We start from the raw sequence: 25,785 nt of genomic DNA on the forward strand, positions 1-25,785 counted from the left end.
TTGTTCAGGATTTACTCTGTATCTGAGTTCCCTGCTCCTGCACCCCATGGATCTGTGGGTCCATTGCACTGGGAGAAGAGGGACTCTCACTGTATCTGAGTTCTCTGCTCCTGCACCCCATGGATCTGTGGATCCATTGCACTGGGATTGAGAGAGACTCAGTGTTCCTTTGATCAGCCCTTGCACATCGCTGAGGTTTCCTCATTGCACGCGATAGGGTGATCATGACTGCTATAAATTATATAAATTATAAGGGTGAGATGTAGAGGGCTGCAATAACATTCGCCAGCACTAGATGGCGCTGGCTTCCACTGCGCCCCACGTGGTAGGCTAGGATAGACTCTGCCATTGCAAGATGGCGCCAGCCTTCGCCGCACCAGCCGGCCCCCTTTCAGGAAGTTAACTGTGCGCATGTGCAAGAGTGCCTTTGTGCCAGGTCTTTGCCCACTCGGGGCGTGCCTTATGAGATCATGGGTAACAACCAACCAGGTGTGGGTGCGCCGCACTAGGGTTTTATAAGCGCGCCATGTTGGCGCGGCATGGTTTTTCCTCTTCTAAGATTAATAAAGTGGTCACAGTAAGGATTTCTAAATGTCCGCGTGCTCCTTGCTGGCGAAAAGTCGCACGCAGGACAGGTCCTAATAGCACAGTCCTACTTTCTTAGAGTAACTCATAGGGACTTACTATATCCATACACCCATAGCTCCATATGCACTGGACCCCAGCGAAGTGCTCAACATTCATTGCATTTGTCACTCAGTTTGCCACAAATGTTAGATATCTGAAAAGTTCACCAAATTTGAAGGTGTGAATAAGTCCCAGTGACTGGAGTAAGCTCAAACAGTCTGTGACAACAAATAACTGCTTGAGCATCCAAGAGACAAGACGCTCACCAGGATCATAGTCTTTTCCCAGTAAGAAAATTTTAATATTAAGGCTTCAGATGAAAAGATAAATTAGGAGTTCTAGGCCAAAAAGTTTTATCCTCTGGCCTCAGGGTTGCAGCCATTCTTTCAGCCCTTCCTGGCCTCTCACAGGATCAGAGTTCTCACCTGGAAGCAGGAATATCTGGAAGGCACATAATACATATCCACAGACTCCTCTTTGGGTACAAAATGACAGGCAACTTCAAGGCTTAAAGTCATTCTCTCTCTCTCTCTCTGTTTCTGTCTCTCTCTCTGTCTCTCTGTCTTTCTCTCTGTCTCTCTCTCTCTCTCTCTCACACACACACACACACACACACATTTTGTGGCTGCACACACTTAACATTCTTTTGTGCACTCTGCCTTTTTAATTGCAATTTTCTTTTCTCATACTCCCACGATCATGCACACGTCTGTTCATTACCCTTTCATTCTCACACACACTCTTCATACACACCTCATACATATCTCACACATACCACATGCACTCTCCTGTCACGCACACACACAATCTTCATACACACCTCATACATATCTCACACACACCACATGCACTCTCCTGTCACGCACACACACAGTCTTCATACACACCTCACACATATCGCACACACACCACATGCACTCTCCTGTCACGCACACACACAATCTTCATACACACCTCATACATATCTCACACACACCACATGCACTCTCCTGTCACTTACACAAACACTCTTCATGCACACCTCATACATATCTCACACACACCACATGCACTCTCCTGTCACGCACACACAGAATCTTCATACACACCTCATACATATCTCACACACACCACATGCACTCTCCTGTCACGCACACACACAGTCTTCATACACACCTCACACATATCTCACACACACCACATGCACTCTCCTGTCACGCACACACACAATCTTCATACACACCTCATACATATCTCACACACACCACATGCACTCTCCTGTCACTTACACAAACACTCTTCATGCACACCTCATACATATCTCACACACACCACATGCACTCTCCTGTCACGCACACACAGAATCTTCATACACACCTCATACATATCTCACACACACCACATGCACTCTCCTGTCACGCACACACACAATCTTCACACACACCTCATACATATCTCACACATACCACATGCACTCTCCTGTCACGCACATACACAGTCTTCATACACACCTCACACATATCTCACACACACCACATGCACTCTCCTGTCACGCACACACACAATCTTCACACACACCTCATACATATCTCACACATACCACATGCACTCTCCTGTCACGCACATACACAGTCTTCATACACACCTCACACATATCTCACACACACCACATGCACTCTCCTGTCACGCACACACACAATCTTCATACACACCTCATACATATCTCACACACAGCACATGCACTCTCCTGTCACGCACACACACAATCTTCATACACACCTCACACATATCTCACACACACCACATGCACTCTCCTGTCACGCACACACACAATCTTCATACACACCTCACATTCTCTCCTCACTCATTCTCACATGCTCTCCTCATGCTCTCTCCCTGGCTCTCACATTTGTTCTCAGACTTGCTCCCTCATTAGCTCCCTCATTAGCTCCCTCATTCACTCTTCACATTCTCACTCCACTCACTCTTCACATGCTCTTCTCATGCTCTCTCATTCGCTCTCACATTTGTTCTTACATTTGCTCTGTCATTTACTCTCTCATTCACTCCCGCATGCTCTCTCTCATTTACTCTTCACATGTTCTGTAGCCTTTCTCTTGCCCCAGTCCTTTATTCATGATGCAAAAGCGGGTAGAAAAATGACATTTTTTAATCATTGCCAAATCAGATGCAAAGAATGACTACATCCCACCTAGATCTAAGAATTGCAACTGTTCCCCAAAGTTTCAGGCTTCCCCTATACCCAGGCCTGTGGCCAATATAATAATAATTGTAAACTTATCATTATTTAAACTTTAATTCTTTACTTTTATAATTCAGAGTCCAAAGCTCCGAGGTCAGCTAATTGCATTTTCCTGAGACTCTCTAATGATAAATGACATGGGCAAAACTGCCAGGCAGTGGCCAGAAAGAATCAAGGTAACCCTTAGCACAGTAATTCCACTAGCTTTCTGTTCCTTGCACACAATGACTCTCATAAGAGTTCCAGTAGTTTGACTTAGTTTACTAGTATATAATTTTATATATTCTATATTTCCTTAACTAGTCTGTAATATTATATACGACTTATTTCCTAACTTCAATAACCTTTTCCTTTCCTAGCGCCTGATTGTTGACTCTAATTCATTTTCTCTTATTTCCTTCAAGCTGTCTTTGCAAGTCAAACCTTAATCTGGAACTTCAATTGTGCAGTTATTACATATTTTCCAAGATGAGAATACACAATATGCACCTGGGCCGCTAGGGATATGCTGTGCTGTGCCCCTATGCATCAATTTCCAATTGTCTAAGAATCATAACCTCAAGAAACATCTAGTTTCACAGAATTCACCAGAGCAGAAGTAGAAAGACGTAGGAAAGTCAGACATAATAGAATAATTGTGCACACCAAGGCCACCTGATAGGCAGTCACACACAAATGAAATCTATACAGCCCTTGTCCAGGGATAAGGTTTGGAGAAATGGAAACAACCAGTTTTTAAAAAGAGCTACTGCGGGCTACTGAGATGTCTCCATCCCGGACTGCTGCAGGCAGCCTCTTATTTCAGATGGTGGGTTCATGGAGAGATGTGTCTCCTGCTTCTCAGGGTTCCAGAAGCCACCCTACTTTACAAGGAGCTGCTGCAGGCTTCTGAGATGTCTCCATCCCGGCCTACTGCCTGCAGTCCCTGTCATTGTATGTTGTCCCCAGCATTAGCTAGAGCAATCAGACAACAAGAGGAGGTCAAAGGGATACAGATTGGAAAGGAAGATGTCAAAATATCACTATTGCGGACGACAGAAGAGTACAATTGATTCACCCCAAAAGTTACACCAGAGAAATCCTAAGCCTGATAAACAACTTCAGCAAGTGCCTGGGTATAAAATTAACTCAAACAAATCAGTAGCCTTCCTCTACACAAAAGATAAAGAAGCTGAGAAAGAAATTAGGGAAATGACACTTTTCATAACAGTCCCAAATAATATAAAAATACCACAGTGTGACTTTTATCAAACAAGTGAAAGATCTGTGTGACAAGAACTTCATGATCTGAAGAAAGAAATTGAAGAAGATCTCAGAAAATAGAAAGATCTCCCATGCTGGATTGGCAGGATGAAAATGGAAAGATCAACCCATGCTGGGTTGGCAGGATGAAGATAGTAAAAATGGCCATTTTACCCAAAGTGACCTACAGATTCAATGCAATCCCCATCAAAATTCCAATCCAATTCTTCATAGGGTTAGACAGAACAATTTACAAATTCACTTGGAATAACAAAAGAACACAGGATCACTAAAACCATCCCCAACAATAAAGGACTTCCCTGGGAATCACCATCCCTGAACTCAAGCAGTTTACAGAGCATTAGTGATAAAAACTGTATGGTGTTGGTACAGAGACAGGAAGATAGACCAGTGGAATAGAATTGCAGACCCAGAAATGAACCCACACAGCTATGGGCACTTGATTTTCGACAAAGGAGACAAAACCATCCAGTAGAAAAAAGATAGCTTTTTCAGCAAATGGTGCTGGTTCCACTGGAGGTCAGCATATGGAGGAGTACAAATCATCCCCTGCTAATTGCCCTGGACAAAGCTTAAGTCCAGGTGGATCAAGGACCTCTACATCAAACCAGATACACTCAAACGAAGAGAAGCAAAAGTGGAGAAGAATCTTGAACACAAGGATACTGGAAAAAATTTCCTGAACAAAACATGAATGGCTTATGCTCTAAGATCAAGAGTAGACAAATGGGACCTCATAAAGGTACAAAGTTTCTGTAAGGCAAAGGACACTGTGGTTAAGACTAAACAGCAACAAACAGATTGGGAAAAGACCTTTACTAATCCTACAACTGATAGAGGGCTAATATCCAAAATATACAAAGAACTCATGAAGTTGGACTGTAGGGAGACTAATAACCCTAATAAAAATTGCAGTTCAGAGCTAAACAAAGAATTCAGAGCTGAGGAATATGGAGTGGCTGAGATGCACCAAAAGAAATGTTCAACATCTTTAGTTATAAGGCAAATGCAAATCAAAACAACCCTGAGATTCCACCTCACAACTGTCTGAATGCCTAAGATCAAATACTCAGGCAACAGAAGATGCTTGCATGGATATGAGAAAGAGGAACACTCCTCCATTGTTGGTGAGATTGCAGACTGGTACAACCATTCTGGATATCAGTCTGGAGGTTCCTCAGAAAATTAGACATTGCACTAGCTGACGACCCAGTTATACCTCTCTTGCACATATTCCCACAAGATACTCCAACATACAAGAGGGCACATGCTCCACTATGTTCATAGCGGCCATATTTATAATAGTCAGAAAATGAAAAGATCCCAGATGCCCTTCAACAGAGGAATGGAAACAGAAAGTGTGGTACATCTACACAATGGAGTACTACAGCGATATCAAAAACAATGACTTCATGAATTTCATAGGCAAATAGAATGAACTAAAACATATCATCCTGAGTGAGTTAACCCAATCACAGAAACACACACATGGTATGCACTCATTGATAAGTGGATATTAGCCCAAATGCTGGAATTCCCCAAGATTCACAGACCAAATCAAATTCAGGAAGGATGACCAAAATACTGATGCTTCACTTCTTCCTTTAAAAGAGAAGAAGAATCCCTATTGAAGGGTTAGGGAGACAAAGTTTAAAACAGAGCCTGGAGGAATGGCCATTCAGAGTCTACCCCACGAGTGACCTATACACATACAGCCTTCAAACTAGATAAGGTGGATGAAGCTAAGAGGTGCAGGCTGACAGGAACTGGATACAGATGTCTCCTGAGAGGCACAGCCAGAGCATGTCAAATACAGTGGAGAATGCTAGCAGCAAACCATTGAACTGAGAACTGGACCTCAGTTGGAGGAATTACAGAATAATTGGAAGAGCTGAAGGGACTAACAACCCCATAAGAACAACCATGCCTGCCAAGCAGAGTTCCCAGAGACTAAACCACTACCCAATCACTATACAGGGACTGTGCCATGGCTCCATCTGCATGTGTATCAGAGGATGGTCCTCTTGGGCACAAATGGAATGAGCAGCCCTTGGTCCTGCCTAGGCTGGGAAAGTGGATGGATGGTGAACAGAACACCTTTATAGAAGAGGGGGAGGGCGATGGTATTCAGACTTATTTCTGGAAAACAAGGAAGGAATAACATTTGAATTCATAATGAAAAATATCCAATTAAAATTCAAAAACAACAAAATGGTGTTTAGAACTTCAAATAAAAAAAAGCCACAATCAGGAAACAGAATTGTATGCCTCTGGTTTTCTTCAAATATGCTCAGGGCCTGGGTTGGTTCTGGGCCCAGGCTGAACCAAGCAGGTTCCTGCCACTGACTGCTCCTATATTCCTGTTTCCAGAGGCATCATGCAGATTAATATTGGGCAAGAGATGTGGGCAAAGTTGGGCAGAAATGGCTTTCTGTCCTGTGGCATCAGGAGTACCTGCATTCCTGGGTGTTCAGCACTCTCCACCACGGGATTTGGGTGCAGGCTTCCTGATTGCTTTAAACTCCCTTATGCCACGTTTATATGTCCTGGGAGATATTACAGAGAAATTAATGTTTATCCCATTAATTTGTTCAACACTCTCATCCACAGAGTATAATTTAGAGGTAACTATATATTTGACAGTAAGCATACACAGTGGGTAATATATGCAATATGAAGTTGAAATTCACAGAGTTTGGAACACAGTGAACAGTGACTGTATAATTGCCTTTGAATCTCAGTCTGACTGGGAAGTGATTTTGATGCCCAGTCCCCATGAGAATGCAGAGATCCATCCTTCCCTGATAGCTGTGGGACTTCAGATGTTGACACTAATGATCAATAAAGAAGGTTCTTAAGAGTGAAGAGTTTGAGATTACTCTTTTTTTTCACCAGGATACATCCAATTTACATGATAGTAACCAGATGCAGGTAGTCAATATATACAGTCTATATCCTTATCAAAATAGAAAACCAAATGAACAAAACAACAACACATAAATAACAAAACTTCAAATGAATAGGAGGAAAACCAAATAACCAAAATAATCAAAACTCAGCCACACTTAAATAGAGGAGCTGCGCTAAGCATTGTTTGCTGCTCCTTCTGCAGAATAGATTTATAGCCTGTGTCTCTCCTTGGAGACACAGTAGACAAGCAGTTACTGGTGGTAATAATCTTTCCAAGAGTAGTGGAAGTAGGTCTGTTTTGTTGGAGTGGGGGTATTAAGGACAAAGCCATCCAATACTGAGTAGAAATGATATTACAGACTTTATCTCAAAGTCTTTCCAATGTTGTGAACTGATCTCCATGAAACTCTTCTGGATGACCCACCAGGACAAATACACATTTACACGTGCACAGTCTTTCTGGATGACCAGCACCTCTTGATTGATGTGCATCAGCACTTCTCTGAGTCCCTCCAAAAGTTTACACTTGCTGGAGGGTGGGGAGGTGAAAGTACGGCCTATTCAATCCAAAGAAATAAAACTAAAGGAGGAAAATGCAGTCCACAATTGCTATGGACATTACAGATGAGATGCAATAGTGGTGTATTTGCTGTGCACACTTAGTTCTCCTCCTGTAGCACTTCTCTCCAAGGGAGATCTTGCCCTGGTTTGTGTCTTGTTCGAGTTTCTCCTGGAGAATTTCAGACCTAGCAGAGCAAGGGAATAAAGGTTTAGTGAGTGGTTTTCAATTCAGCTCTCCCTCTTTTTTCTTTTTTTTTTATTAACTTGAGTATTTCTTATATACATTTCGAGTGTTATTCCCTTTCCCGGTTTCCGGGCAAACATCCCCCTCCCCCATCCCATTCCTTATGGGTGTTCCCCTCCCAACCCTCCCCCCATTGCTGCCCTCCCCCCCACAGTCTAGTTCACTGGGGGTTCAGTCTTTCAACTCTCCCTCTTACATCAGCTCTATTCAGTTGGACAATCCAGCATGACCTGTCAGCTGAGGTCAGTCCCTGCATCCCCAAGTGTCATAGAGTACCTGCTCTTGGATTTGTATCTCAGCTTTTAAAACTGCTAGAATTTGAACTGTGGACTATACACTGTATTGGAATTTAGAGAAAAATGAGCGTATTTTTCCACTGGTCCAGATATATTATGTTGAATAATAACATTGTACCTATGTCTGAATCTGAGTTCAAGAGAGGGATGAGCAACCTAGAATACCATGTGGATGCCTTCTGGAGAAGATGCCTAGAATTGAGGTGAAAGTTCTGATTATGTTTGCAGTGAAGGAACCTGCCTAGGTTCCATTTTAAGCACTGTACCTGCAAATGCACAGAGAAGCCATCTCACATCAAATCCATGGGAATTGCATGGATCCTGTAATCACTGAGAATGTGCTCCATGCAAATCTTCCCAGCGTATACACGGACATTAAAGGTGATTGTGATGTAGAAACACACCAGCACCCCTGTAAGTCTATGGCTAGTGTAAGGCAATTTGTGAGAGGACAGAAGAGAAAATGTCCTCAATTTTTCCAGAGAGATCACAGGAAGAAAGGAGTAGAACATAGCAAGAAATCCAGAGGATCATATATATTGTTTCATGGGCAAAATTCACATGAACTGTACCAGAACTATACTCTGAGTAGCTCTTTAGCTGCCTGAGGCTGAAATCCATGTAGGTGGTCATTCACCCAAAACGGGTATTTATATAGGGAAGGATATTCAAATGGCTTCTTCCAGCCTGTGTTCCTACCTGAACATTAATGCTTAATGTAAAGACTCCCCAGTATACGCTGGAGGCATAAAAACAAATGTTGAGTGGGATATGTACATAGTGAATAGAGCCTATAGACAGCTCAGTCAGTGATGTGCTGTCCTCTCATTAACCAACATAGACTCAGGGTTCTTTCCCTATTAACAATCTTGCTTTGCAAGTTCCCAGGGCTGTGTAGAGCAGTCTTGTTCCCCAGCAAAGGATCATATGTTGGTGGTGTACTAGACTCTTGTTCTTGTTCACTGTTTCAGACTTTCCCCAAAGTGTGCAGCTTCTTCTAATCTGAGCTGTCTTTACCATAGCCTGAGTGACTTCATGCCCAAAGCTTGAATCATAGGAAATCTCCATAACCAGGATCCAAATCAACAATTTTTCTCCCCGTAATGTGATTGTGCCACAGATATTTTGAGTAAGTACGTAAAAGCTTGCATGGATTTTCTAAGACTGAATCAGAATCTATGCAAGGGCTCCACCCTATGGTACACTTTTACTCCTTGCCTGATGGACGTCTGGATAGATTCTCCTTCAAGGTTACTCTGGGACCACAACAACACTGATGCTCCCTAGTTGCAATGGCAACACCTACTCCTTGTTGTGGAATCACTGGGTTAACTAAACCTTCTGTTCCACTTTCTGAACATGGCTTCTCATAGGGCTACCTGTTCTTACACTCCCAGACCCATCTGAAATTCATCATTTCTCCTAACTCCATTGAGGCTGAAATTAAGGGAGAGAAAATGATGTTGATTGACAGCACTTGCAGAATGCTACACAGATAACATAGGGGAGCGCTTTAGATTATCTGTGCACCTAAAGGGGCTCCTGACACTGCCCTGTTCTTGCACCACAGCATAGCTATGGGGCTTTTGCTGGATGACAATACAACTCCAAGCAACTCAAATTCTCAATGAATAAAATCCAAGCCAAACTCCCAGCGGAAGCTGTAGTGTGCCAAGGTAGCTGGAGAGAAATGGTAGCAGGCCATGTGGAAAGCAACCTTGGAGAAGACACAGTGAGTGACACACCCTTCCAGTGGGCTTTCACCATTCACAAAGAACAGAGAAGCCACATAAACTCATGGATTTTAGAGAGAAGCCCCCCTTACCTCCCTGTACTCCTTTCCTTTGATGTGCTCCAAAGGATTTCAATGCAGACCAGTAGTTTTACCCCTAATCACTTGAAAATCTAACTTTACAGGTGTTTTTGTGTCCTCTTTTTGGGGGGTTGCATTTCTACAGGACTTTATTGTCCTTCTTTTACACCATAACTAAAAGGGACCTGAAAGCTCCAGGCCTGTACCATTTGTTACCACTGTGAAACACGACTCACTTGAACATATTTCCCACTCCTCCCCCAGACTTCACGAGATAATTCTGTTACGGTATTTTTGAAAACAGAATAAATTAATACCTTAAGTGTCCTTTTGCTGTACAGAGCTGGATGGAGATGCCAAATGACTGGGCAGCTGTATTTCATGTTTCATGGATGTAAAGTGAACTCTTAGAGTACTTTTCTCATGAAACTTGGAAATAGAGGGAAACACATTCACTACTGCAAACACAAACACACACAAACACACAGAAATACACAGATACTCACTTGCACGCACAAATGAAAACTTTGATCTTGTGCAGCACATTTCCTGTTGAGTGAGGAATTAGTGGGAGCTATGCTGTGTACAAGTCTCTTAGACTCAAGCAGGCTGTGCTGCCCTGGCCTGTACTCATTTCCACTTCAGGAAACCTTTCTATGCAGATACTTGTTGGTTTTACTAGTAAGTTACATGTTCTGCACAGATAGCCTAAACAATACAACATCAAATTCCCAAGAGAGAGATTCTAGGAAAAGACTCCATCAAGCTCTATGTTGACTCATCATAGGCCCCTCACTAAAACTACCCTGTTTCCTTCATAGAAGACCTTGGAACCATCAGAGAAGACAGGGACTCATGGTCATTTACCAGGAACTTTTCATCACATTAGAGTTCATGTGATGTTAAAACAACCTCAATGTCAGTCAGAAGGAGGCTAAAGAAATAACATACCCTGACTTTTCTGAAATGCAGCACTGTGTACAGTATTGAGAGGGAATCTATCCTTAAAGAATGCCATGCCCATGATATAGTCAGCAAAGCAATGTCAGCAGAGGGATGCACTCTAGGATTCCATGCAAGATCATGGTGAAGCCAATAAGACAATCAAGAATCTTCCCGGGGGATACCTCTGTTCAGGTAAAGTGAAGAAATCTAATCCTTATTTTGAAAATAGTTGAATGGTTTAAGAATGTGTTGAGACAAATAAGAGACAGGGCTCCACCTGGAACTGGACCGGTGATGCAAAGACTGCTGGACAGCACAAAAAAAGGAAGCTTCATGTTTGTTGAGAGACCTAGGCTTAAAGGACGAAGTTGGATAATGACTGGACAAAATTGCTTGTCATTAACTGGCCTCCCCACATGCTTCCTAAGATGCAGATCAGCACAGCAATGCACCTTTCTTGGTGAGAATTGGGGGTATATATGGGTAACTTTGTTCTTGAAGTCTCAAATCTCTCATGCCAACCCTCAGCCTTTGAGAAACCTTTTCCACATCCTTGGTCTTCTATCCAGCTTCAGATTGTAAGGCCCACATATGAACTCTCCAGGAGCACTCAAATAAGACAGAACTGACATGCTGCTCCTCAGGCTCTGTAGTTACCCAAGATCTATGAAGCATGAAGACACCATCTTCATATACAGGGAGAAGAGGGGAGGAAGAACAAAAGCCACCACAAATGACAATGAGAACTGGTTCTTTGCCATTTCCACCAGCCTCTCCTCCTTGAAAACTACTTACTTCCTGAGTCTCACAAGATCCCTGTAACGAAAATGAGCTCCAGGCTTTTGCTTCATCCCTCAAAGCCCTGTTCTAGTCTAAAGAGGGGCTCCCACATAGCACCCTCCACACACATGGCATGTAGTGCTGTGATATGTGATCAACCCATCTCCCTTAATAAACTGCAGATTCTCGAAGAGCAAGAGCATTTGCTATCCAAACATGCAGTTTCCTGAAGAGGGGCTATCTCCACAGAAAGCCTTGTAAACCATCACATGAATGAACACTTGGATGAGACCTAGGTCAGGACATGGATCAGTCAATAGACAGTTACATTGGTTTGTCTATGTTTATGGAAAGACCTGAGGACAACCTGACCTGGAGGCCTAATCCTACCTGCTGTTCCTTTGCACTGGGGACACAGATGTTCATTCCGGCCTCTTCACAGAGCCTCTTTGCCTCCACAGAGGATGCTGGCTGTTCAGTCTGCTCCACCAGCAGTTCTCTCTTCTCATTCAGCAAAATCTGTATATTGTTCTTCAATTGAGTTTGCTCACGCAGAAGCTGGGAGTTCCTGATGCTGAACCACAAACAAAAAATGGTAAACCCAGCCAGCTTCTATTTGCCTGTCACTCTTGCAAGTCAAATCATCCCTTCAAGGGTCCTCATCCCCAGACATCCCCAGAACAGAGCCACACTATACAAGTTAGCACCAATTAGAGGAGGTCAAATCCAGAACCCACATTCAACATGAATCAAAGTACTTCTGATAATCCTGACACTAAGACGGTTTATATAAATCCAGGAAGAAGAAATGGTCCATATGGGTGCTTATATGTCCATGATATGCTAAAACCATCTTCACGTAGTGGGTAAATCCCCTCTGAGGGGTAATTGAAGTCCCAATAGCTATACAATCTTTCCATGTGTTTCTCATGGATCACAGATCTTTAAATCTTCTGTCAGAGTCCTAGAGATTCAGAGTTGATTGATATTCCCATCACGGTACAAAACTTTCTATCTAGAGGATCCTTAATGGGGAAAATAACAATTGGAGGGTCTTCTATACCCTTCACATGTAGGACAACTGAGTCCAAGAGCTACAAACATAAGACCCTTGCCAGGAGGCAGGCTTCTTGTTAAAAGTCAGACACTACAGAACCAGTGCCCTGACTTTGGTTCAATGTCATACAGGACAGGAGCATTCCCTGCCTAGTGCTGGGTTCTCATCTCTGTCAGCGACTCACCGGTAGGAACTGTTCACTTGTATGAGCTCCTTGTACCTCTCCATGGCCTCACTTATTGAACTGGTCATCATTTGCATAGCCATCATTCTCATCTCATGTTCGGATTGAAGTATTGGCAATTCGACATCCAGCCTGTTGTGGGGCATGGCCCAAGAAAAATTAACCATCTGAACTCAGGATTTCAGAATTAAGTGAATTGTAAATTAAAAAAACCCAATAAAAAATTGAAATTTAAGAAATGTGGGGGGAGGGAAGAATGTGGCAAACACAAAGACCAGAGCAAAAACACAACAGTGAGACTCCAACAACAATTCTTTCAAGGAAATATTTCTACGCAAATCAGCAAAGAGTTATTTTGAAATATGGACATTTTCTAAGACTGTGGAGATATGGTTCCCCCAAGACCAACTGTACTGCAGTGGCTTGGGTCTAACAGACAGTTGTGATGATATTTCTTTTGTTTTGAAAACAGGGATTCTCAAACCTTGTTTCCTATTGTTCCATGAATTCCCAGAGGGAATAACTACTTTGACAGGGTAGAGGATTTGTAACCCCTCCTTCCCTCAGGAGGGTCCTATCTACCACCTAAGTAAACAGAAGATGCAAAGTGCTCAGTTGATCAATGTGGGCATCCCCACTATCATGACCTGCAAACTGTCCATCAGACATATCCTAAGATCCCATGAAACTCCCCAGACTCCCTGACCGAGAGCTTAATACCCACAAACACTTTCACATACTTACATACCAATCAATATACAAACACAAGCAGAATCCCAACTACATGCATGGAGGTGCCATAGAATCAGTGTATAATGAAAAAAAATTAGAGGAAAAGAGGGATGACGTGCAGGCATTTCATCCCCTCACTTAGAGGCAGCAAGTGTGACTAGGTCCTTCTAGCTGTTGACAGAACCAATGCTAATCCAAGGAGCTCAGGGTCAAGTACAAAAGAGGTTGACCCTAAACACACAGGACCTAGCTTGTCTCACAAGCAAATGCCTTCCAAATCTCCTTAAAATCCAGGATGAGAGGTAAACCTCTCTTGTGCTAAGAGGAAATCTTGGGTTAGCAGAGAGAAAGCACAAGACAGTGAACAGGTTACTGGCCATAATGACTACCTGTGGTCCCAATCATCATAGATATAAAGGTCCAGGATTTGATAAAATTCATCCCTCTCGAATTGACACTTCTGGATTTCAAATTTGAGTTCCTCCAGTTCCTTTAAACACTCCTCTTGCTTACTGATGACATTTTGGGATGATGCCTTCCTACCAAAACCTGTAAATAGATAAACCCAAGTGAATTTGCATATTTGGTGGCCCATGGGCAGAAAAGATCATTCTGAATCCGAAAAGGAGGTGAGGAAGGGGAAATGGTAGAGACTGGGTGAATCCCTTAAAGAACAGAAAAGCTTTCTTAAAGGTGGATTCTTTTTTTTTTTTTTTTTCGGAGCTGGGGACCGAACCCAGGGCCTTGCGCTTCCTAGGCAAGCACTCTACCACTGACCTAAATCCCCAACCCCCTTATAGGTGGATTCTTAAGCTATGTCCCTCTTCCCAACCTCTAATGGCATACACGTGCCACATTCACTATTACAGGACCCCTCACCCTGAATAGTATAACCTGACTGATACATAAACATCTGGGACGTTGTTATCTCATATCAGATGTGTTTCAGTTAATCCTGGAGTTCATACTGCTTAGCACCATCAGGCTCTAATCATGTGTGTTCCACCCAAAGTGTCTGAGAACTCAATTCATTTCTCAGGGTGCATCCTTCCTTGTTCTCACCATCAGAGACTTATGTAACCTACAGTAATCTAGAGGAAGAAATGCTTCAACTCCCAACCATGGATGGTCACATTTTTAATCTCACTGTGCCTCCTCCTGCCATGCATTGACACTCACAATTAAAACGCTTCCAGAAAAGAAACTGAAGGCTTACCACTTTCTGGCTTTCTCTCAGATTAAAGATCAGGAACTCCTGACTCTTGGTTTGCCTTTGAGAAATCCCAAGGCTCCTGCTTGTAAGGCCTAATCTTAGAAGGCACATCTCAAACATACCTCCTTGAGGATGTTCCCCAACTCTGCCCAGGACTCACCAAGCCTTCCCCAGAATGATTTCCTTCCTTCCAAGGAAGATGAGAGGAGGTCATCTTCCTTCAGCCTTGGTGTGGTCTCTCCTTGATCAACACTTTCCTTCTGAAATAGCCTGAGCGGCTGGCGAAACATGCCTGTTTGTGAACCCAAAGGGAACTGAAGGAATATCCCAAAGGCAGTTGGTGTCACCACAACACTGGTGACATCACAGAAGATTCTAGGGATCTCTTAGATACAATAGATTGTCCAGTGAAGGGCTTACTGATGATGCCACTGGGAAGTTCTATGACCTACCTGCTAACTAGCTCTCCAAAAATTGATCAATTTCTGTGCGGACCCTTTCCTCCAGTCTCTCATACATCACTGGGAATACCATTTGGCAACCTCTATTGCTAAGCTAGATGTTTCTCTGTGCATCATTAGAACTCAACAGTGCTTTTGCTGGGGAGGGTTGCTTACAACCTGAATGAGAGAACAGATTTTTCTTAGCACCCAAATCTCTAGGGACCAAGGAAGAGGGAGTTTTTTCTTAAAAGTAAATCTACTACTCGAGACAATGCATGTGACACACATTTCGATTCCTAAGGTTTTCCTTTTTATGGAGGCCAATATGTTTCTTCTAGACCTCTGAGTGTATAAAACCTGGAAATATTTGCTTACTGTGCAGTCTTGACAGTTGACATTGTTTTTATTTACATATCCATGTATTTCACAAAATCAATGGTCTATTATCTTATTTTTTTAGAATAAAAACTCCTTTTTTCTTGAAACATAGGGATCAACTACAGGGCATATATAAAATAATAAATTTCTGTACCTTTTATATATTAAGTTGGACATCCTCCCTTTCTCAAATATAACAAGACAGTGAAATCGGACATCAGCGAGCAAACGTCAACCTGGACCTTGTGTTACGACATTGTAACCACATAGCCATCCCTTCTCCAATATCGTTCTTCCTGAATTTCCAAGTCCAATCCTGAGGATATTTGGGGCTACATGCTGATATTTTACTCAGAGCAAACATAAAAATCAGGTGGATGGGCAGGGAGTGGAATGGCCTAAGGTTAGGCTAAACCTCAATTTTAATGGGTCCATAAGTTCAGGAGGGAGTCCATTTGGCATTGTCATCTGTGCCTTCTGTGTCCTTATCCCGGGTGTGCTGACTCTGTGATACGATGCCACCTCACCTCACAGATGTCAGGGTGAAAATCATGTATGACTTTTCTGGGAAGAACTCTGCCTTTTACTACCATCTGGAGCTATACAACATCACTATGCACAGCTCAGAAGAGAGGGGTGGAGATTGTGGAGGCCTTAGAAGTTGAGGATCATTTCTGATTAAGGCACATATTTTTTCCTATGTAATTTTTCCCTTGCTCTTTCCCTAATGATGGTTGACTTCATTCCTGGCCTGAAGTCAACTGGATTCCAAGGTTTGGGATTAGGGAAGCCCCTATTTTTGAGATGACAGGCCCAGCAAGGGATCCCACTGCATACAGGTTCCTATTCCCAAGGAAGTTGTTGCTGCAGAATCACAGCATGGGGGCAGCAGCACGGGACATCTCCCAGCTTTCTCTCCTGCACCTGCAGCACTTTTAATAAGGCTGTTTGTTTGTTTGTTTGCTTTTTATTGGAAATACCTACAAAGCTGGTCAAAATTAATACGTGCCTTAAATTCCAGCACCCACAAAGTATTGTTGTTTTTGCTTTTGTTTTTGTTTTATTTCATTTCATTATTTCTGTAATTGTTGTTAGGATTCTTATTGTTTTCTTTGGTAATTCCATCTAGCTATTCAATTTGTACATAGAATGTAAAGCCATGCTCTGCATGGTCCTGTTATTCATGTTAAGGATTTTTTCTTACCATAACACCACAGATGAACACAATATTTACTTTCAAATCAGGAAAACAGGCATACAGAAGAGAGCTATGTTGTTTGGTCTCAGGTAACCAGCCAATCAGGAGTGTAGGATGGCTTCCCAATGTTTTGGATCAGGTAAGCTTCTGTTATTGAGATGAAAGGCCTCTGCTGAAGCCTCCAGTTGAGTAACAGAGAGCCTGGAAAGACTGAAAGAGTGGTTGTACCTTGAAGGTGAACCCTTCAGTGCCTCTGCAGCCTGAGGCAGAGTTCTACTGGGAACAGAAGAGCACTTGGCCAGAGATCATAGGGGACTGCATCTTGGTTGAGCCCTGAGACCTGGATGAGCAGAGGCCTCCACAGTCCTGATAAAGGGAAGCAGAGCCACATAGATGTGAGGGAACAATGGATCTTTGATCTGCCTGTTCTCTGCTACATTAATCTTTGCTGTATACATAGTATATGTAAATGACTGTAGATGTTAAAGCATGTGCAAGTGTAAACAGAGTAGAGTTAGTTCAGCAATACATTATGTCCCATTTTGTTAAAGACCTTTTTTTATTTCTATTTATATTTTTTTTCTTTTTCTTGACTACTGATACCTGATTACTCTCCCACAATCCTTCCCCAATTCTCCTGGCACAGTCTTCTCTGAGTGTATGAGGGCCAACTGTCTCAGTACCTCCCTTCTTTTAACAAAGCCTTTCCTGGGTGCATTCGTGAGGATGCTGGTTTTGAATGCCTTGGACTTGGCTTTCTTCATGCTCCAGTTTGCTGGCTTTGAGAAGTTTGTGAAGAACTGTCTGTGAACTTGGTACTTCATCCAGATGGTACACAAGAGGCAGTGGTTTTGTCAATGGGTCGATAAGTTCTGGAGGGAGTCCATTTGGCATTGTGATATGTGGATTCTGTCTTCTTATCCTAGGTGTTATAATTCCACCTGAATGCTATAATGCCACCCAACCTCAGAGATGTAAGAGTGAAAATCATGTCTGACCTTTCTGGGAAGAACTCTGCCTTTTACTACCATCTGGAGTTATACAACATCACTATACAAAGCTCAGAAGAGAGGGGTGTAGATGTGCGGGCCTTAGAAGTTGAGGATCTTTTCTACTGATTAAGCCACTTGTTTTTCCTATGTAATTTTTCCCTTGCTCTTTTACTAATGATGGCTGACTTCTTTCCTGGCCTGATGTAAACTGGAGTCCAATCTTTTGGATTACCGAACCTTCTAATTTTGAGATGACAGTCCCACCAAGGGTCCTACTGCATACAGAAGGTATGAGTAACTCTCAGGGGCTGGAGTAAGTTAAAAACGTCTGTGACAACAAAGAACTGATTAAGAAAAGAAGAGACCAGCTGCTCATCAAGATCACAGTTGTATGATAGTAAGAAAATGTGAATAGGCATCAGGTGAAAAGATAAATTAATTAGGAGGTCATAGGCCTAGAAGGGTTATCCTTTGCTCTCAGTGGAGCTGCCATTCTTTCTGCCATTCCTTGTCCTCTGCCACAGGACCAGAGATTCCCCAAACAACTGGCTGGCCTTGCCAAAGACCTGGCAGGGTCTCCCTGTAGAATAAGATACTTAGAGTCCTTGAGGACTCACCAAGAGGTCTCCTCCACACAGGTTCCTTGTTGTGAAAGGGAAATGCTCCTGCAGAATCCTGCCATGGCAGCAGGAATTTCAACCTGGCTGCTCTTGGTCCAGCTCACTGGATGCAGGCCTGAGGCCCAGGGGTATCTGGGGAAAGAAGCAGCAGGCACTACCTCACAGCTCTCTCTTTGTTGGATGCAACTGCTAGGACTGTGATGGGATTTTTGTTTCTTTGTGTGTTTATTAGAAATACCTACAAAGCTGATTAAAGTTGTAACATGCCTTCATACCCAGCGTGCAGAATGTTTTAAATCGTTGTTGTTCCTGTTTTATGTTTGGATTTTGTTTTTTAATCCCCTCAGGAAATTTACCTGTGCTTAGAATGTTAAGCATATGCTCTGGAGGGATCGATTATTCAAGTTAGCCAAAGCTTTTGTTCTCACCATCCACTCCACAGATGATGCCATTTCTTACTTTGAAATAAGAAAACAGTCATAGAGAAGTAAATTAACCTGTAAGCTATCACAGAATAAACACATCATGATTGTGGAATGGCACCCCAGTATTTTGTATTTCCTAAGTTATTTTTATTATAAACTTTTTTTTCTTTTTCTTTTTTTTTCTTTGTTTTTTTTTTTTTTCTTTTTTTCCCGGAGCTGGGGATCGAACCCAGGGCCGTGTGCTCGCTATGCAAGCACTCTACCGCTGAGCTAAATCCCCAACCCCTATTTTAAACTTTTTTATTGGATTTTTTGGGTACATTTCATTTTTTTTTAAATCCTTAAAGATATCTTTTATTCCTCTCCTCCCATTTACAAGGTGGAATTTCACCTGTGATTGTTAGTCCAGATAGTTTGGTCAATGGCTTAGATATCACCTTGGCCTAGTTTCCTTGGCATAAGCTGTGTTAGAAGCAGACTTAAAGGTTCAGGACTCAACAAATAATGAATTCCACTACATCTGGATACCTAGACTCACAGCCAGGAAGGGACTGGATTTCCATTCACTATTGAAAAAAAAGATGCAGTTCATTAACATGTAAAAAAATTACTCAAGTTATTAAAGTGTTTACCATGGTCATACAGTTTTCAAATACCTGGCATTCATCTTTTTCCAAATCCTAAAATTTCTTTCTTATTCACATTTTCTTTTTTTGATTATTTCTTAGTATTATTATCATATTTTTAAATTTTATTTTTTAATAGATATATACTTTTTATTTACATTTCAAACCTTATTCCCTTTCCCAGCTTTTGGTCCATAAGCCCCCCTCACGTGCCCTCTCCCATATGTATGGTCCCCCAATCCACGCCACTTAGAAACCCCTTCCCGGACATTCCCCTGCACTGAGTGTCCAACCTTGTTAAGAACAAGAGCTTCCCCTTCCACAGGTGCCCCAACAAGGCTATTCTCTCCTACATATGCAGTTGGACCCCTGGGTCAGTCCATATATAGTCTTTTGCTAGTGGTTTATTTGGTTGGCATGACTGTTCTTATGGGGTTGCAAGCCCTTCAGCTCTTTGAATCCTTCCTCTAATTCCCATAAAGGGCGTCCTGTTCTCAGTTCAGCAGTTTACTGCCAGCACTGACCTCTTTATTTGACATGCTCTGGATGTGTCTCTCAGGGGAGATGTATATCCGGTCCCTTTCAGTAAGCACTTTTTAGCTTCATCAATCTTACCTAGTTTTGCTGGATGTATATATATGGGCCACATGTGGGGCAGGCTCTGAATGGCTGTTCCTTCGGTCTCTGCTTTAGATTTGGCCTCCATATCCCCTCCTATGTATATTTTTGTTCCCCATTTTAAGAAGGAGTGGGAGCATCTGCACTTTGGTCATCCTTCTTCTGGAGTTTCCTGAGATCTGTAGATTGCATCTTGGGTAATTTGAGGTTTTGGTCAATATCCACTTATCAATGAGTGCATACTGTCAATGAGGGGTGCTGAGAATCTGGAAGAGAATGAGGGACAAGAGACGTGAAGAAGGACGCCAAGAGAAGAGTCTGATCAAGGTGACAATTTTATTTTTCCCCAAGGCTGAATTTGTACCATAAAATGGGTAACAGAGAGAAGAGAGAAGTAAGAAACATTTACCCACGCCAAGGACACAATATTCGTGTGGTCAGGGAATCGGCTGATGTTGACAGGATGTCAGAAAGGTCACAGGTTTGTCATATCTATTAGTCAGCAGGATGTTGGTTTTTCAGAAAGGTTACAGGTCATCACATTGGGTATCTTAACGTCACACGTTATCATATGATTATTCATCTTGACCACCACATTTGTATTAGTCTTCTGCAGCTGGCTGGGGATTTTCCATGAACCCAGTCATACTTAATGCTCACCATAATAATAACATCAATAATGGAGGGATTCAAGGCCATCGCTCCCAACAGCATACCAAGTGTGTTTTTCTGTGATTGGATTACCTCACTGTGGATGATATTTTCTAGTTCTTTCCATTTGCCTATGAATTGAACATAGCATTGTTTTTGATAGCTGAGTGGTACTCCATTGTGTAGATGTACCACATTTTTCGAATCCATTCCTCTGTTGAAGGGCATCTGGGTTCATTCCAGCTTCTGGCTATTATGAATAAGGCTGCGATGAACTTAGTGCAGCATGTGTGTTGTTGTATGTTGGAGAATCATTTGGGTATATGCCCAGGACAGGTATAGCTGTGTGCTCAGGTAGTGCAATGTCCAATTTTCTGAGGAACCTTCAGACTGATTTCCAGAGTGCTTGTACCAGTTTGCAGTCCCAGCAAAAATGGACGAGTGTTTCTCTTTCTCCACGTCCTCCCCAGCCTCTGTTGTCACCTGAGTTTTTGATCTTAGCCATCCTGACTGGTGTGAGGTGGATTCTTAGGGTTGTTTTGATTTGCATTTCCCTGATGACTAAGGATGTTGAGCATTTCTTTAGGCGCTTTTCAGGTATTCGATATTCCTCAGCTGAGAATGTTTTCTTTAGCTCTGAACCCCATTTATTAACAGGGGTGTTTGGCTCTCTGTACTCTAACTTCTTGTGTTTTCTGTATACTTTGGATATTACCCTCCATCAGAAGCAGGATTGGTAAAGATTTTTTCCCAATCTGTTGGTTGCCTTTTTGTCCTAATGACACTGTCCTTTGCCTTACAGAAGCTTTTCAGTTTTATGAGGTCCCATTTGTCGATTCTTGATCTTAAAGCATAAGCCATTGGTATTTGTTCAGGAAATTTTCCTTAGGGCTCATGTTTTCGAGACTCTTCCCTACTTTTTTTCTATTAATTTTAGTGTATCTGGTTTGATGTGGAGGCCCTTGATCCAATTGGATTTAAGCTTTGTACAGGGTAATAAGAATGGGTCAACTTGCATTCTTCTACATGTTGACCTCCAGTTGAACCAGCACCATTTGTTGAAAATACTATCTTTCTTCCATTGGATGTTTTACCTCCTTTGTCAAAGATCAAATGAGCATAGGTGTGTGGGTTCTTTTCTGTGTCTTCAATTATGTTCCCCTGAGCTGCCTGTCTGTATGCCAATACCATACATACTATTGCTCTGTAATACTGCTTGAGGTCAGAGATGGTGATTCCCCCAGAAGGTCTTTTATTGTTGAGTAGAGTTTTGCTGTCCTGGGTTTTATGTTATACCAAATGACGGCAAATTGCACTTTCTACCTTTATAAAGAATTGAGTAGGAATATTGTTGGTGATGGCATTGTATCTGTAGATTCATTTTGGCAAAATGGCCATTTTTTACCATATTCATCCTGCCAATCTATGAGCATGGGAGATCTTTCCATCTTCTGAGATCTTCAATTTCTTTCTTCAGAGATTTGAAGTTCTTGTCATACAGATATTTTTACTTGCTTGGTTCAAGTAACAGCAAGTTATTTTATATTATTTGGGACTATTCTGAAGGGTGTCATTTCCTTAATTTCTTTCTCAGCCTGTTTACCCTTTGAGTAGAGGAAGACTACTGAATTGTTTGGGTTAATTTTATACTCGGACAGTTTGCTGAAGTTTTTGATCAGGTTAAGTAGTTCTCTGGTAGGATTTTGGTGTTGCTTATGTATACTATCATATCATCTTCAAATATTAGTGTTTTGACTTCATCCCTTCTAATTTTTATCCCTTTGACCTACTTTCACTGTTTGATTGCTATGGCTAGGACCTTAAGTACCATATGGAAAAAGTAGGGAAAGAGTGGGTAGCCTTGTCTAGTCCCTGGTTTTAGTGGGATTCCTTCAATTTTCTCAGTTTAGTTTGATATTACCTACTGGTTGGTTGTATTGTGCCTTTTCCTATATTTAGATATGGGCCTTGAATTCCTGATCTTTCCAGGACTTTATTAATGAAAGGGTATTGAATTTTGTCAAATGATTTCTCAGCATCTAATGAAATGATCATGTGGTTTTGACTTTGTTTATATGATGAATTTCGTTGATGGACTTCCGTATATTAAACCATCCCTGCATCCTTGCCATGAGGCCTACTTGATCATGATGGATGATTGTTTGGATGTGTTCTTGGATTCAGTTTGCAGGAATTTTATTGAGCATTTTTGCATTAATATTCACAAATCAAATAGGTCTGAATTTCTCTATCTTTGTTGTATCTTTGTGTGGTTTAGGTATAAGAGTAATTGTGGATTCATAGAAGGCATTTGGTAGTGCTCTGTCTGTTTCTATTTTGCGGAATAGTTTGGACAGTATTGGTATGAAGTCTTCTATGAAGATCTGATAGAATTCTGCACTAAATCCATCTGGTCCTGTGCTGTTTTTGGATGGGAGATGTTTAATAACAGTTTTTATGTCTTTATGAGTTATGGGGTTGTTTGGATGGTTTATTTGTTCCTGATTTAACTGTTGTACCTGGTATCTGTATAGAAAATTGTCCATTTCCTCCACATTTTACAGTTTTGTTGAATATATGTTTTTGTAGTAGAAACTGATGATCCTTTTAATTTCTTCAGATTTTGATGTCTCCCTTTTATTTCTGATTTTATTAATTTGGATACACTCTCTGTGACCTCTGGTTAGTATGGCTAAGTGTTTATTTATCTTGTTGATTTTCTCAAAGAACCAGCTCCTGGGTTTCCTGATTCTTTTAATACTCGGTTTTGTTTCTTCTTGTTTCATTTCAGCCCTGAGTTTGATTATATCCTGCCTTCTACTCAATTTTTTTTCTAGAGGTTTTTGGTGTGCTGTCAAGCTGCTGACATATGCTCTCTCCTGTTTCTTTTTGCAGGCACTCAGAGCTGTGAGTTTTCCTCTTAGCATTGCTTTTATTGTGTCCTATAAATTTGGGTATGTTGTATCTTCATTTTCATTAAATTCTAAGAAGTCTTTAATTTCTTTCTTATGTCTCCAATGACCAAGTTGTCATTGACTTCAACTTCCATGTGTATGTGGGCTTTCTGTCCTATTTGTTGTTATTGATCAGCAGCCTTAGTCCATGTTTTTTGATAGGATGCATGGGATTATTTCTATCTTCCTGTATCTGTTGAGGCCTGTTTTGTGACCGATTATATGGTCAATTTTGTAGAAGGTACCATGAGATGCTGAGAAGAAGGTATATCCTTTGGTTTTAGGGTGTAATTTTCTATAAATATATGTTAAATCCATTTGTTTCATAACTTCTGTTAGTCTTTCTATGTCTCTGTTTAATTTCTGTTTCCCTGATCTGTCCATTGATGAAAGTGGGGTGTTTAAATCTCCTACTATTATTGTTTGGTACAATGTATGATTTTTTCGAGCTTTAGAAAGGTTTCTCATTGTTTAGGGACACAACTGCTATATACTTGACAAATATAGCAATAACCCAGAACATCCGCAGGAAGCTGTGACCGTTGGCCACATGAGGATGAGTGTCTTTCAAAATTCATCATGATTTTTGATAAGATCTTCCACATAATTGGTGGCTTGGCTTCCCTCAAACATGGTCCAGTTGTCTAGAATCTCCTCCTTGGACAGCATCTCATGCTTGTTTTCGTCTGACTCATACACCAGATGATGGGCCTCAGCCTGTGCATGCTCATAGTTCTGAGGGAGGATCCAGTGGTGAATCTCATCCTAGTCCAGCTTCCCATCCTTGTTCAGATCTGGGAAATCATTGAACTGCTCCCCAGACAAAACCCAGTCTGTCTTAGGGCAGTTGTTCTCATGGGAAAAAGATGTCCACAATGTACTCATCCTTGTCCACAAAACCATCCCGTTCTTGTTGATATCCTCCAGGGTTTCCAGAACTACAATCTCCTCATATGTTCTAAATCCTCTTAGTGTAGAAAAGCAATGAACCCGATCTGAGTAGCTGTCAGGTCACCGTCAAGGCCTTAAACCTCCTCTCATCTCGTGGAGGCAACGTTTTAAAGTTGTGATGATCAGAGCTATCTTGGAATTCAGCAAGGTGTCCCAGGTAGTAGCCATAGGTGGCCTGCTTGTATTCTTCCCAGGAGATCTTTTCCTCTATGTCCCTATCATAATCCTTCCAGAGTTTAGCCACATTATGGTTGATGTACCTTTTCTGTACCTGTTTGACCTAAACTTTCAGGTCTTCAGTAGTAACAAGGCCACCTCCATCATTGTCAATTGGATCAACAATTTTCCCCAGCCTCTCCTGCTCTCATCCAGGCTTAGCTGATCAAAGGTCCTGGAGTCCTCCTTGCCCAGGAAGACCTCATGATTGTACAGGAAGCTGTCCTTGTCCTCTGGTTGCCACTCGCCCTGCTCTGAATCGAGACAAACCATGTGCTCCTTGCTCATCATGCTCTTGGCCCTGAACACCAGGACCAGTGCCAGCAGCAGCCCATGGGGACTCCCAGACTGACACCATGCACCACAGTTGCGATCAAAGGGAGGCAGCAGGGAAGTAGGGACTCAGAGCACCTTAGCCTCTGTCCATCCAGAGAGGGCTTTTGTTACATTTCCAATGTTATCCCTTTTCCTGGTTTCCCATCCAAAAAACCCCTTATAGCACGCCTCCCCCTTCTACTATGAGGGTCTTACCACACCCACCCAAATATCCAGCTCTCCTTGCCTCCCTGTTCTGGTTTATCCTATACTGTGGCATCAAGCCTTGACAAGAGCAAGGGCTTCTCCTCCCATTTGTGCCCAAGAAGGCCATCCTCTTCTACATATGCAGCTGTAGCCATAGGTCTGTCCATGTGTACTCTTTCGATGGTGGTTTCGGCCCTGGGAGCTCTGGGTGTTTTTTAGTGTTGTTCTTATGGGGCTGTAAACCCTTTCAGCTCCCTCAATCCTTTCTCTTACTCCTCCAATGGGGACCCTGCTCTCAGCTGAATGGTTGGCTGCAAGCATCTG

The 25,785-nt window shown here is 42.1% G+C and overlaps 1 protein-coding gene and 1 pseudogene across 1 annotated transcript; both read right to left on the minus strand.

Annotated features, from left to right (window-relative positions):
• Positions 1-7,000: 7,000 nt before the first annotated feature.
• LOC134480332 (uncharacterized) lies at positions 7,001-15,226 on the minus strand. The gene is made up of 5 exons (XM_087568650.1): positions 15,028-15,226; positions 14,044-14,203; positions 12,923-13,054; positions 12,072-12,255; positions 7,001-7,788 (listed from the first exon to the last, which is right to left on the minus strand). Exons 1-5 carry the CDS (start codon positions 15,155-15,157, stop codon positions 7,783-7,785), a joined length of 612 nt encoding a protein of 203 aa, XP_087424776.1. The 5' UTR covers positions 15,158-15,226; the 3' UTR covers positions 7,001-7,782.
• A 9,113-nt stretch (positions 15,227-24,339) lies between these two features.
• Positions 24,340-25,230, minus strand: LOC148003425 (reticulocalbin-1 pseudogene; annotated as a pseudogene).
• Positions 25,231-25,785: the final 555 nt, after the last annotated feature.

This window comes from Rattus norvegicus, chromosome 9 (genome assembly GCF_021556685.1).
Source record: "Rattus norvegicus strain SHRSP/BbbUtx chromosome 9, alternate assembly SHRSP_T2T, whole genome shotgun sequence".
Taxonomy (NCBI): Eukaryota; Metazoa; Chordata; class Mammalia; order Rodentia; family Muridae; genus Rattus; species Rattus norvegicus.

Bases quoted from the DNA above. Each gene is read 5' to 3' on its own strand.
- LOC134480332 (XM_087568650.1), bottom strand. From the start codon at position 15,157: ATGTTTCGCCAGCCGCTCAGGCTATTTCAGAAGGAAAGTGTTGATCAA. The intron at 14,204-15,027 runs GTGAGTCCTGGG...ATCTATTTACAG, and splicing joins ATCATTCTGGGGAAGGCTTG to GTTTTGGTAGGAAGGCATCA. The intron at 12,256-12,922 runs GTGAGTCGCTGA...TTTGTGGTTCAG, and splicing joins CAAGTGAACAGTTCCTACCG to CATCAGGAACTCCCAGCTTC.